General features: G+C 42.3%; 1 protein-coding gene across 1 annotated transcript in view; it reads right to left on the bottom strand.

The window, feature by feature from the left end:
- LOC138852017 (CD109 antigen-like) overlaps nucleotides 1-15,077 on the bottom strand; it is a gene marked incomplete at its 5' end in the record, with an annotated part of 33,754 nt that overhangs the window by 13,556 nt on the left and 5,121 nt on the right. Inside the window, 5 exons of the mRNA XM_070081629.1 lie at nucleotides 4,082-4,169; nucleotides 6,136-6,272; nucleotides 6,991-7,173; nucleotides 7,631-7,761; nucleotides 9,033-9,084. Coding sequence (XP_069937730.1) covers nucleotides 4,082-4,169; nucleotides 6,136-6,272; nucleotides 6,991-7,173; nucleotides 7,631-7,761; nucleotides 9,033-9,084 — 591 coding nt within the window. The remainder of the gene's footprint in view (nucleotides 1-4,081; nucleotides 4,170-6,135; nucleotides 6,273-6,990; nucleotides 7,174-7,630; nucleotides 7,762-9,032; nucleotides 9,085-15,077) is intronic.

Genomic DNA, 15,077 nt, shown 5'->3' with positions numbered 1-15,077 from the left:
GGTCAACGCCCCCGCGGCCCGGTCTGTGACCAGGCCTCCTGGTGGATCAGAGCCTGATCAACCAGGCTGTTGCTGCTGGCTGCACGCAAACCAACGTACGAGCCACAGCCCGGCTGATCAGGAACTGACTTTAGGTGCTTGTCCAGTGCCAGCTTGAAGACTGCCAGGGGTCTGTTGGTAATCCCCCTTATGTGTGCTGGGAGGCAGTTGAACAGTCTCGGGCCCCTGACACTTATTGTATGGTCTCTTAACGTGCTAGTGACACCCCTGCTTTTCATTGGGGGGATGGTGCATCGTCTGCCAAGTCTTTTGCTTTCGTAGTGAGTGATTTTCGTGTGCAAGTTCGGTACTAGTCCCTCTAGGATTTTCCAGGTGTATATAATCATGTATCTCTCCCTCCTGCATTCCAGGGAATACAGGTTTAGGAACCTCAAGCGCTCCCAATAATTGAGGTGTTTTATCTCCGTTATGCGCGCCGTGAAAGTTCTCTGTACATTTTCTAGGTCGGCAATTTCACCTGCCTTGAAAGGTGCTGTTAGTGTGCAGCAATATTCCAGCCTAGATAGAACAAGTGACCTGAAGAGTGTCATCATGGGCTTGGCCTCCCTAGTTTTGAAGGTTCTCATTATCCATCCTGTCATTTTTCTAGCAGATGCGATTGATACAATGTTATGGTCCTTGAAGGTGAGATCCTCCGACATGATCACTCCCAGGTCTTTGACGTTGGTGTTTCGCTCTATTTTGTGGCCAGAATTTGTTTTGTACTCTGATGAAGATTTAATTTCCTCATGTTTACCATATCTGAGTAATTGAAATTTCTCATCGTTGAACTTCATATTGTTTTCTGCAGCCCACTGAAAGATTTGGTTGATGTCCGCCTGGAGCTTTGCAGTGTCTGCAATGGAAGACACTGTCATGCAGATTCGGGTGTCATCTGCAAAGGAAGACACGGTGCTGTGGCTGACATCCTTGTCTATGTCGGATATGAGGATGAGGAACAAGATGGGAGCGAGTACTGTGCCTTGTGGAACAGAGCTTTTCACCGTAGCTGCCTCGGACTTTACTCTGTTGACGACTACTCTCTGTGTTCTGTTAGTGAGGAAATTATAGATCCATCGACCGACTTTTCCTGTTATTCCTTTAGCACGCATTTTGTGCGCTATTACGCCATGGTCACACTTGTCGAAGGCTTTTGCAAAGTCTGTATATATTACATCTGCATTCTTTTTGTCTTCTAGTGCATTTAGGACCTTGTCGTAGTGATCCAATAGTTGAGACAGACAGGAGCGACCTGTTCTAAACCCATGTTGCCCTGGGTTGTGTAACTGATGGGTTTCTAGATGGGTGGTGATCTTGCTTCTTAGGACCCTTTCAAAGATTTTTATGATATGGGATGTTAGTGCTATTGGTCTGTAGTTCTTTGCTGTTGCTTTACTGCCCCCTTTGTGGAGTGGGGCTATGTCTGTTGTTTTTAGTAACTGTGGGACGACCCCCGTGTCCATGCTCCCTCTCCATAGGATGGAAAAGGCTCGTGATAGGGGCTTCTTGCAGTTCTTGATGAACACAGAGTTCCATGAGTCTGGCCCTGGGGCAGAGTGCATGGGCATGTCATTTATCGCCTGTTCGAAGTCATTTGGCATCAGGATAACATCGGATAGGCTTGTGTTAATCAAATTTTGTGGCTCTCTCATAAAAAATTAATTTTGATCTTCGACTCTCAGTCTGGTTAGCGGCTTGCTAAAAACTGAGTCATATTGGGACTTGAGTAGCTCACTCATTTCCTTGCTGTCATCTGTGTAGGACCCATCTTGTTTAAGTAGGGGCCCAATACTGGACGTTGTTCTCGATTTTGATTTGGCATAGAGAGAAATACTTTGGGTTTCTTTCGATTTCATTTATGGCTTTTAGTTCTTCCGGCGATTCCTGACTCCTAAAGGATTCTTTTAGCTTAAGTTCGATGCTTGCTATTTCTCTGACCAGTGTCTCCCTACGGATTTCAGATATATTGACCTCTTTTAGCCGCTCTGTTATTCTTTTCCGTCGCCTGTAAAGGGAGCGCCTGTCTCTTTCTATTTTACATCTACTCCTCCTTTTTCTTAGAGGATTAAGCCTTGTGCATACATCGAGTGCCACCGAGTTAATCTGTTCTAGGCATAAGTTGGGGTCTGTGTTGCTTAGTATATCTTCCCAGCTTATATCGGTTAGGACTTGGTTTACTTGGTCCCACTTTATGTTTTTGTTATTGAAGTTGAATTTGGTGAATGCTCCCTCGTGACTAGTCTCATTTTGTCGGTCTGGGGCTCCACGCATACATGTCTGAACCTCAATTATGTTGTGATCTGAGTATATTGTTTTTGATATGGTGACATTTCTTATCAGATCATCATTGTTAGTGAAGATGAGGTCTAGTGTATTCTTCAGTCTAGTAGGCTCTATTATTTGCTGGTTTAAATTGAATTTTGTGCAGAGATTTAAAAGCTCGTGTGAGTGTGAGTTTTCATCAGAGCTGCCTCCTGGTGTTATTACTGCAACAATATTATTTGCTATATTCCTCCATTTTAGGTGCCTTAAGTTGAAATCCCCCAGGAGCAAGATGTTGGGTGCAGGAGCTGGAAAATTTTCCAGACAGTGGTCAATTTTTAACAGCTGTTCCTGGAATTGCTGGGATGTTGCATCCGGAGGCTTGTAGACTACCACAATGACTAGGTTTTGGTTCTCGACCTTTACTGCTAAAACTTCCACTACATCACTTGAGCCACCCAGGGAGGTACTACCATCCTGCCAAGTGAGTGTAAAAAAAAGCCTGTAATTGTTTTACATGATGGTAGGATTGCTGGTGTTTTTTTGTCTGTCTCATAAATATGCAAGATTACAGGTACGTCTTGCTACTTCTACTTACACTTAGGTCACACTACACATACATGTACACATTTATTTATACACACTCATCTGAGTTTTCTTTGATTTTATCTTAATAGTTCTTGGTCTTATTACTTTTCCTTTTACATCCATGGGGAAGTGGAATAAGAATCTTTCCTCCGTAAGGCATGCGTGTTCTAAAAGTCAACTAAAATGCCGGGAACAATGGGCTAGTAACCCCTTTGCCTGTAAAGATTACTAAAAAGAATAAGAAGAAGAAAAATTTATTATTATTATTATTTCCTTCCTCCGTAAGCTATGCACGTCATAAAAGGCAACCAAAATGCCAGGAGCAAGGGGCTAGTAGCCCCTTCTCCTGTATACATTACTAAATGTAAAAGGAGAAACTTTCATCTTTCCTTTTGGGCCACCCTGCCTCGGTGGGCTGCTCCGCCTCGGTGGGCTGCCCCACCTCGGTGGGATACGGCCGGTGCGTTGAAAGCATAATAATAATAATAATAATACATATACTAAATTCTTGGGAAGTGCTAAACCCATAAGGCTATTCCACACTTATAGCGAGAGGGAAAACTGGAGTAAGATATACTCAAGAGGCGACTGTCACATATTCATGGGAATCGGTAAACTTGTAGGGGTCATACAATGCCTTAGGAAGAGGAGGTAATCACATCTGATCCTAAGATGAGGAGACTAGCTTTGATTCACTGGATCAGGACCCCTTCTTGAAGGATTGGGGAGGAGGTGATGTGCAAACGATTGCCTTTGTGAATCATTTCACTTTTCAATTATTTACACTTGTCCACCACTTACACTTGTAAATCATTTACAACTGTCTACCACATACACTTGTAAATCATTTATACCTGAATTATTTAAATAACAAAAAAGGCACAATACCGTGACTGGAACGATACACAAATAACCCGCACATAAAAGAGAGAAGCTTACAACGACATTTCGGTCCGACTTTGTCAATGGTCCAAGTCGGACCGAAATGTCATCGTAAGCTTCTCTCTTTTATGTGCGGGTTATTTGTGTACTGAATTATTTACTTTTAATCATTTGCACTTATGAATCATATACATCAGTAAATCATTCACACTTGCAAATCATTTCCATTACTACTGATTGATGCATTGATGCACTTTGAAGAACTTAAATTCATCATTGAGCCAACATGGGCATGTGGAGTACCACTTACCGCAGCACTGAAGGGCATGCCTGGACGAAAGATGAAGGGGGAGGTGCCTACCACTGCCACCTCAATGTGGTTGCTGATGATCCGTGTTCTGTAGACCAGAGAAAAAAGTTGAGTCAAAAACTAAATCCCAAAACATTATTACAGTGGTCCCCCTGTATCTGCATGGAATACATTCGAAGACCTACTGTGGATGCCGGAAACTGTGGATAGTATTATTTTTATTTTTTTTTATTAACACACTGGCCGATTCCCACCAAGGCAGGGTGGCCCAAAAAAGAAAAACTTTCACCATCATTCACTCCATCACTGTCTTGCCAGAAGGGTGCTTTACACTACAGTTTTTAAACTGCAACATTAACACTCCTCCGTCAGAGTGCCGGCACTGTACTTCCCATCCCCAGGACTGTGGATAGTAGCGAACCCTATACAGTGGACCCCCGCTTAACGATCACCTCCAAATGCGACCAATTATGTAAGTGTATTTATGTAAGTGCTTTTGTACGTGTATGTTTGGGGGTCTGAAATGGACTAATCTACTTCACAATATTCCTTATGGGAAAAAATTCGGTCAGTACTGGCACCTGAACATACTACTGGAATGAAAAAAGTTCGTTAACCGGGGGTCCACTGTATACATGTATATGTCGTGTTTCATTTACATACATATGTACTGTACTTATGATAAACTTTAATTGATAAGTTAAGCACAGCAAGTAGAGAATTAGCACTTTTTCACTGATGGGAAGCACTTCACAGCTTCTTTTATGCTCTGATGAACTACCAGCATCACTACTTTTGCAATATGGGGCCATTATTAAGGAAAATTAAGGGTTATTTTTGGGCCATGGTAAACTGCAGATAACTGAAACTGCAGAAAGATAATCCGCAGATGCGGGGGTTTTGCTGTATGCTGACAAAGAATAGGACAGTAAATAATCACAAATTTTGTAAGGCTCTCTGAATAACCCCAAGGATCATGGGGCTCTTGAAAATTACAATGTTAAATGGCTCCCTTTGATCATGGGGCTCTTGAAAATACTATATAGATATCTCTGAAGAATTTCACAGTTCCTGGCTCTCTCTGAAGCATCCCACAGTTCCTGGATATCTCTGAAGCATTCCACAGTTCCTGAATCTCTCTGAAACATCCCACAGTTCCTGGATCTCTCTGAAGCATTCAACAGTTCCTGAATCTCTCTGAAACATCCCACAGTTCCTGGATCTCTCTGAAGCATTCAACAGTTCCTGGATCTCTCTGAAACATTCAACAGTTCCTGGATCTCTCTGAAGCATTCAACAGTTCCTGAATCTCTCTGAAACATCCCACAGTTCCTGGATCTCTCTGAAGCATTCAACAGTTCCTGAATCTCTCTGAAACATCCCACAGTTCCTGGATCTCTCTGAAGCATTCAACAGTTCCTGAATCTCTCTGAAACATCCCACAGTTCCTGGATCTCTCTGAAGCATTCAACAGTTCCTGAATCTCTCTGAAACATCCCACAGTTCCTGGATCTCTCTGAAGCATTCAACAGTTCCTGAATCTCTCTGAAACATCCCACAGTTCCTGGATCTCTCTGAAGCATTCAACAGTTCCTGGATCTCTCTGAAGCATTCAACAGTTCCTGGATCTCTCTGAAGCATTCAACAGTTCCTGGATCTCTCTGAGCCATCCCACAGTTCCTGGACCCTTCCCCAGGATGATCATGAGTTTACTGGATCTCTCTGGAACATTACAAAGAACAAAGAGTGTTGCTTCCTCTGGAAAACCAAGAGTTTCCTGTGGGCTTCTGGAAGGCAAAAGAGTTTGTTTCCAATCTCAGGATGACCACAAGGTTCCAGGACCACAATAGTGAACAAAAAAGTTAAAGTATCTTCCTGGAGGTTAATAGAATCTAGAAGTTTAGATCTCAGGATGACCACAAGGTTCCAGGAGCAGAAGTGTGAACTTATAAAGTTAAAATATCTCCCTGGAAATCAAAAGAATCCAGAGGTTCTGTAAAAGACCAATATATTCCCAAGCTTTTCTGAAAGTGTTGTAAAATTTCAATACCAACCTAGAGTGCCCTGTCCCCCTGATCCAGGTGAAGACATCATAGAATTCGACATCCACCATGACTTCAGCACCATCCAGCTCTTCCACGTGTTCCAGCAGTGACTCCATTGGGAAGGCAAAATCTGCTTCACCATCCACCTGGGAAGTTGAATCAAGTTGTGAATCTCACATTGAAACTGACTGCAACTGTATGGATGGTGACAACTTTACCATGCTCTGTCATGCTGGCTCTATTATGGAAAGTTATGGCCCTTGTAAGAAAAGTGATAGTTCTATCATGGAAAGTTATAACCCTTGTATGTCATTCACCTTTGTACAAACACTGCATCATGCTGAAATAAGTTATTATTATTAGCACATTAAGATCTAAATTCAGCACAGTAACTACTGGGTAAGTAAATACATTATATTAAATAACAAAATGGCACAATACCATGGCTGAACGGTATACAAATAACCCAGACATAGGAGAGATAAGCTTATGACTATATTTCAGTCCAACCTGGACTATCTACAAGTCACAGTGTGATTTTGTAAATAGTTGAAGTCGGACCGAAACATTGTCATATACTCTCTCCTATGTCTGGGTTATATATGTATATTATAATATTGACAGTCTACAGACACTAATCTGCCTGAAATGCACGCCATGCTAGCGGTGCATTTTGGACTAATTGCCTCAATACTACTACTGTCTTTAGTGTTATATTTGTCTGTATTCAACTGAAGAACCCTGTTTGCAGATTAAACATTTCAGCAATAAAGATACCCAAGTGTTGTACATGTATCTTTTTCATTAACATCTACCCCTAAACTGGCAGCAGAGAGCAGGTCTCAAGATACAACATCAGCTCACATAGTCTAAGTATAAGTCGGAGACTTCCTTGAACTCTGTGTCCGGCAGTGTCCACGGGCGCTTGACATATAGTGTTAGGGTGGCATTGCCATATATAGGCTTGTCTGTCGAGTAGCTCCCTGTCACTAAGCCTGTGATCTCCTCCTCGTCATCCATTGCGTAGTATGGCATCTCGACTTGCACCTGGAGGAGCAAGATGACAGCTTAACATCTAAGTATAAGGACCATCATAATCCATTTTAAGGAATATGTATTATTATTATTTTTTGTTTTAACACACCAGCCATCTCCCACTGAGGCAGCGTCACCCAAAAAAGAAAAACCGAGGTTGCTTTTTTTTTTAATTTAGTAATTCATACAGAAGAAGGGGTTACTAGCTCCTTGCTCCCAGCACTTCAGTCATCTTTTAGAACACACATGACTTATGGAAGAAGAATTCTTATCTACTTCCCCATGGAGATTATTAATATTATTTTCACAGGGGTTATAAAGCACAACAGAAATGAAAAAAATTAGATATGATCCTAGGAAGGGTAGGATATCTCCAATTCCTGGACAAGAGTGCTTAATTGGCATCAAGTCATTAAACAGCATTAACTCACAATTGGTAAAACAATAATACGCTACCGCTCGTAGTTACCTCGAAGAGTGGCTCATATATCTTGTGAACCATGAACCTTTTTGTCTCAACCTGTCCTTCAGCGCTCACCTTCACCCACCACCACCCAGCCTCAGGCAACTCTGGGGTCTGGTAAGCTACAGTCACCACACCTGAGGTCATACAAGATATCATATAATGAACCTTATAAACAAAACCCAAATTGAATATTTGCATGTAATAAAAAAATCTAAACTACAGCTCTTACAAGACAAAAACCCAGCAAACCCACTAAGTCCAACCATTGTAAATTGAACCATTGTACTTTTTTTTTTTTTTTTTTTTTTTTTCAACAAGTCGGCCGTCTCCCACCGAGGCAGGGTGACCCAAAAAAAAGAAAGAAAATCCCCAAAAAGAAAATACTTTCATCATCATTCAACACTTTCACCACACTCACACATTATCACTGCTTTTGCAGAGGTGCTCAGAATACAACAGCTTAGAAGCATATACGTATAAAGATACACAACATATCCCTCCAAACTGCCAATATCCCAAACCCCTCCTTTAAAGTGCAGGCATTGTACTTCCCATTTCCAGGACTCAAGTCCGACTATATGAAAATAACCGGTTTCCCTGAATCCCTTCACTAAATATTACCCTGCTCACACTCCAACAGATCGTCAGGTCCCAAGTATCATTCGTCTCCATTCACTCCTATCTAACACGCTCATGCATGCTTGCTGGAAGTCCAAGCCCCTAACCCACAAAACCTCCTTTACCCCCTCTTTCCAACCCTTTCGAGGACGACCCCTACCCCTCTTTCCTTCCCCTATAGATTTATATGCTTTCCATGTCATTCTACTTTGATCCATTCTCTCTAAATGACCAAACCACCTCAACAACCCCTCTTCTGCCCTCTGACTAATGCTTTTATTAACTCCACACCTTCTCCTAATTTCCACACTCCGAATTTTCTGCATAACATTTACACCACACATTGCCCTTAGACATGACATCTCCACTGCCTCCAACCGTCTCCTCGCTGCTGCATTTACCACCCAAGCTTCACATCCATATAAGAGTGTTGGTACTACTATACTTTCATACATTCCCTTCTTTGCCTCCATAGATAACGTTTTTTGACTCCACATATACCTCAACGCACCACTCACCTTTTTTCCCTCATCAATTCTATGATTAACCTCATCCTTCATAAATCCATTGTACTTATGTATACTTATACCTAGATAAACTCACTTTTTTGTGAGGTACTTACGTTAACCAATTAGAGGTACAGGCTTGATCCCCAAGTCTGATAACCATGAGGTATTTGGGTTTGATATGAGGAAGTGGAGGTAGCTCTCATTCCTCAGATCAAGAGCCCTTCACCAGCATGCAGGCACTCCTCTCAAAGTGATAGCTAAATCGAGGTAGGACTCACCTGCGTGTGGTGCTCGCGAGACCCAGCGCTTGACAACATTATCCTGAGGATCCTGGAGATGAAGACGGATGAGTAATGTTGTGTATCTCAATGATCATGAGAACTCATGCTCACAAAAAAAAAAAATATAAATATGTGTGTGTGTGTGTGTACTCACCTAGTTGTGGTTGCAGGGGTCAAGTCACAGCTCCTGGCCACACCTCTTCACTGGTCACTACAAGGTCACTCTTCCTGCTTCATGAGCTTTATGATACCTCTTCTTAGCTTTATTATACCTTTATCATATGTGTGTGTGCATGTGTATGTGTGTTCCAATATAAGTGAGGGGGAAGGAAGGAGAGTGAAGCAACAGGAGAGATAGGAGGGAGGGAAGGAAGAAAAGAGACAGAGAGACTGTGTGTGTACTCACCTAATTGTGGTTGCAGGGGTCGAGACTCAGCTCCTGGCCCCGTCTCTTCACTGACTGCTACTGGGTCCTCTCTCTCCCTGTTCCATGAGCTTTAAAATACCTCGTCTCAAAACTATGTATTGTTCCTGCCTCCACTACATCGCTTGCCAGACTATTCCACTTCCCAACAACTCTCTGGCTGAAGAAATACTTCCTGACATCCCTTTGGCTCATCTGAGTCTTCAACTTCCAATTGTGACCTCTTGTTTCTGTGTCCCATCTCTGGAACATCCTGTCTCTGTCCACCTTGCCTATTCCACACAGTATTTTGTATGTCGTTATCATGTCACTCCTGACCCTCCTGTCCTCCAGTGTCGTCAGACCAATTTCCCTTAACCTTTCTTCATAGGACATTTGCCTTAGCTCTCGAACCAGCCTTGTTGCAAACCTTTGCACTTTCTCTAATTTCTTGACGTGCTTGACCAGGTGTGGGTTCCAAACTGGTGCTGTGTACTCCAGTATGGGCCTGACGTACACAGTGTATAGAGTCTTGAACGATTCCTTACTGAGGCATTGGAACGCTATTCTCAGGTTTGCCAGGCGCCCATATGCCGCAGCAGTTATTTGGTTTATGTGGGCTTCTGGCGATGTACTTGGTGTTATCCTCACCCTCAGATCTTTCTCCTCGAGTGAGGTTTGCAATCTTTGGCCACCTAGCCTATACTCCGTCTGCGGTCTTCTTTGCATTTTCCCAATCTTCATGACTTTGCATTTGGCAGGGTTAAATTCTAGGAGCCAGTTGCTGGACCATGCATCCAGCCTGTCCAGGTCTCTTTGTAGACCTGTCTGGTCTGCATCTGATTTAATTCTCCTCATTAACTTCACATCATCTGCAAATAAGGACACTTCTGAGTCTATCCCTTCCATCATATCATTAACATATACTAAGAATAGCACTGGTCCTAGGACTGACCCCTGTGGGACCCCGCTCATAACAGGTGCCCACTGTGATACCTCATCACGTACCATGATTTGCTATTGCCTCCCTGTCAGGTATTCTCTGATCTATTGCAGTGCCCTTCCTGTTATATGTGCCTGATCCTCTAGCTTCTGCACTAATCTCTTGTGAGGAACTGTGTCAAAGGCCTTCTTGTGTGTGTGTACTCACCTAATTGTGGTTGCAGGGGTCGAGACTCAGCTCCTGGCCCCACTTCTTCACTGACTGCTGCTAGGTCCTCTCTCTCTCTGCTCCCTGAGCTTTGTCGTACCTTGTCTTAAAGTTATGTATGGTTCCTGCCTCCACTACATCACTTGCTAGACTATTCCATTTCCTGTGTGTGTGTGTGTGTGTGTGTGTGTGTGTGTGTGTGTGTGTGTGTGTGTGTGTACTCACCTATTTGTACTCACCTATTTGTGGTTGCAGGGGTCGAGTCATAGCTCCTGGCCCCGCCTCTTCACTGTTTGCTACTAGGTCCTCTCTCTCCCTGCTCCATGAGCTTTATCATACCTCGCCTTAAAACTATGTATGGTTTCCGCCTCCACTACTTCACTTTCTAGGCTATTCCACGGCTTGACTACTCTATGACTGAAGAAATACTTCCTAACATCCCTTTGATTCATCTGAGTCTTCAACTTCCAATTGTGACCTCTTGTGTCTGTGTCCCATCTCTGGAACATCCCGTCTTTGTCCACCTCGTCTATTCCGCGCAGTATTTTATATGTCGTTATCATGTTTCCCCTGACCCTCCTGGCCTCCAGTGTCGTCAGGCCGATTTCCCTCAACCTTTCTTCGTAGGACAATCCCCGTAGCTCTGGGACTAGTCTTGTTGCAAACCTTTGCACTTTCTCTAATTTCTTGACGTGCTTGACTAGGTGTGGATTCCAAACTGGTGCTGTATACTCCAGTATGGGTCTGACGTAAATGGTATACAGAGTCTTGAACGACTCCTTACTGAGGTATCGGAACGCTATCCGTAGGTTTGCCAGGCGCCCGTATGCTGCAGCAGTTATCTGATTGATGTGCGCCTCAGGAGATATGCTCGGTGTTATACTCACCCCCAGATCTTTTTCCTTGAGTGAGGTTTGCAGACTTTGGCCATCTAAACTATATTGTGTCTGCGGTCTTCTTTGCCCTTCCCTAATCTTCATGACTTTGCATTTGGCGGGGTTAAACTCAAGGAGCCAGTTGCTGGACCAGGCTTGTAGCCTGTGTGTGTGTGTGTGTGTGTGTGTGTAACATCACTTCATCTGAGATCATTTATCCCCAGGATGACTCGAATATGGAACACATTCGTACAGCATTATGTCAACGAGATAAAGTCAGTTGATCAAATAAAAATGCTGGCCCACAAATGGCAACAATTTCATCCTGTTCCCTAATTGTATGTCTCACAACAATCAAAATGCTTTCAAATGAGCTGATGTAGGTAACAGCTCTTAACTTGTCAATAAAGTTAAGAATCTTTTACTTGTAAATAGCTTGTCAATAAAACTAGGGATCCTTAACCTCTGTATTATACGTGTATTAAAACTGTAATCAAAGCTTCTAATGTATGGACACCTCCCCTTCCTGGGTGGGGGAGGGGTACCTTGATGCTGGTTAACCCTTAAACTGTCCAAGCAGATCAACGTTCACATGTGTGGTGCTCCATAAGTAGATCTACTTTTCTTTTTACATATTTTCAAATATAACAAAAAAAAGTACATCAAAGTTTTTTTTACACATTTTCAAATGTAAAAAAAAAAAAAATAGATCTACTTTTTTTACATACTTTCAAATATTGAAAAAACGTATATATACATTTGGACCGTTTACGGGTTAAGGGCTCCTGGTCTAAGGAATTGGAACTGGATCAAAGGTGACTGCCTCTGCCCAGGCACTGTGTGATTCCTAGGGGTTTAATGGTTTCAAATGAATATATGTAATAATAATGTTAATTCTCATTACAACCCTACAACACATTTCTTAATGAACAATGCCAAACTTACGCTACTATATTCATAGTATGCACTAGGTACTGTACTGCCCCTATGAGTTTAGCGCTTCCCTGTGAATATTATTATTATTATTATTACTATTATTTTTTTATTTTTCTAACACACCAGCAGTCTCCCACCAAGGCAGGGTGACCCAAAAATGAAGAAACAAAAGCTTTTTTTTTCTTTACATTTAGTAATTCTATATACAGGAGAAGGGGTTACTAGCACCTTTCTCCCAGAATTTTAGTTGCCTCTTATGACACACATAGCTTACACAGGAAGGATTCTTCTCCACTTACCCATGGAAATTACAATTATTATTATTAATCAGAACTGTTAAATCCACATAGTGCCTGGGAAAGGAAGCAATCAGATTTGATGCACTGCAACACATTGGTCTCTTGGTACAAAGGACATCTACAACTTTATTGCCTGTCCACTAGTTATGAGTGAGACAGGATGGATTTGAGAGGGACCTACCCAGTAGGTTTGCTACACTGCCTCTCAGTGACTACATTCTTGATTCTACTCTTCTTCTATCATCAAGATTTTCTGCGCCTCACCTTTGACAGTACAGTGGACCCCCAGTTTACGATATTTTTTCATTCCAGAAGTATGTTCAGGTGCCAGTACTGACCGAATTTGTTCCCATAAGGAATATTGTGAAGTTGATTAGTCCATTTCAGACCCCCAAACATACACGTACAAACGCACTTACATAAATACACTTACATAATTGGTCGCATTGGGAGGTGATCCTTAAGCGGGGGTCCACTGTACATAAGTCTCCATTCTATTGCTTCAGCCTCACACTGTTCCAGACTATGAAGCATAACTATCCTCCAGGCCGAGGGACTGACCACTTCAAGACTACGTCTTCAGGGGTGATGGACTGATTACATTATCTCTACATCTCTTCTGCCTCCTTTGTTTTTGACTGAAGAAGCCTACTGTGTAGGCGAAACATTTCGGAATAAAGATACCTAATTGTTGCATGTGTTTTACTTATCAACACTAATTCCCTTGAAGGGCCATGAATATACAGTGGACCCTCGCCTAACGAACGCATCGCATAACGTTAAATTCGCCTAGCGATGCATTTTAACGCAAAAATTTTGCCTCGGCTAGCGCTAAAAAACTCGCCCAACGCGATTCGTTCCGTTCGAGACGCATCCACATGTGGCCTGAGCACGCCTTACTTTCCCGTGGGTGCCAGTGTTTACAAGCCAGCCAACACGGTCGCATCCAAACAAACAATCAGAACATTTCATATTATCACAGTGTTTTTAGTGATTACACCTGTAAAATAAGTCACCATGGGCCCCAAGAAAGCTTCTAGTGCCAACCCTGTGATAAAAAGAGTGAGAATTAGTATGGAAATTAAGAAAGATTTTGAAGGGTTTGGGGTTAACCCTGAGACGCCTATGCCAGTTTTGGAATCCATTGTGCCTACTTCAAAAATTAAGGAAATGTGTGCAAAGTGGGTTGAACTGCAAACCTTTATGGATGAAAATCACCCTAACACAGCTATTGCAAGCCATGCTGGTGACTATTACAATGACAATGTTATGGCCCATTTTAGACAAATCTTAAAGGAACGGGAGGTACAGAGCTCTATGGACAGATATGTTGTGCGACAGAGGTCCAGTGACTCTCAAGCTGGTCCTAGTGGCATTAAAAGAAGAAGGGAAGTAACCCCGGAAAAGGACTTGACACCTCAAGTCCTAATGGAAGGGGGTTCCCCTTCTAAACATTAACACCATCCACACACTCCCCTCCTTCCATCACCAGATCTTCAATAAAGGTAAGTGTCACGTAACTGTACATGTCTTCTTCAGTTTGTGTGTATTAAAATTAATATTTCATGTGGTAAAATTTTTTTTTTTTCATACTTTGGGGTGTCAGGAACGGATTAATTTGATTTCCATTATTTCTTATGGGGAAAATTAATTCGGCTAACGGTAATTTCGCCTACCATTGAGCTCTCAGGAGTGGATTAATATCGTTAGGCGAGGGTCCACTGTATAAGTAATAAGATATTCATAGTAATAATGTTAGAATTACTGACCAAATGTTAGGTAAATGGACACAGATGCAACTAATGGGACATTTTACTGTGGTAACATTTTGATCTCCAGGAGCTTTGTCAAGCTGTAACGGCTTGACAAAGTTCCTGGAGAGTGAAACGTTGCCACAATAAAATGTCCCATTAGTTGCATCTGTGTCCATTTACCTAGCACGATACTCATAGTATTTTTTTTTTTTTTCAACAAACCGGCCGTATCCCACCAAGGCAGGGTGGCCCAAAAAGAAAAACGAAAGTTTCTCTTTTTAAATTTAGTAATTTATACGGGAGAAGGGGTTACTAGCCCCTTGCTCCTGGCATTTTAGTCGCCTCTTACAACACGCATGGCTTACGGAGGAAGAATTCTGTTCCACTTCCCCATGGAGATAAGAGGAAATAAACAACAACAAGAACTAGAAAGAAAATAGAAGAAAACCCAGAGGGATGTGTATATATACATATATATGCTTGTACATGCATGTGTAGTGTGACCTAAGTGTAAGTAGAAGTAGCAAGACGTACCTGAAATCTTGCATGTTTATGAGACAGAAAAAAAGGACACCAGCAATCCTACCATCATGTAAAACAATTACAGGCTTTCGTTTTACACTCA

Source organism: Cherax quadricarinatus, unplaced genomic scaffold (assembly GCF_038502225.1).
Source record: "Cherax quadricarinatus isolate ZL_2023a unplaced genomic scaffold, ASM3850222v1 Contig3391, whole genome shotgun sequence".
Classification (NCBI taxonomy): domain Eukaryota; kingdom Metazoa; phylum Arthropoda; class Malacostraca; order Decapoda; family Parastacidae; genus Cherax; species Cherax quadricarinatus.
This window is presented reverse-complemented; position numbering and strand designations above follow the sequence as displayed.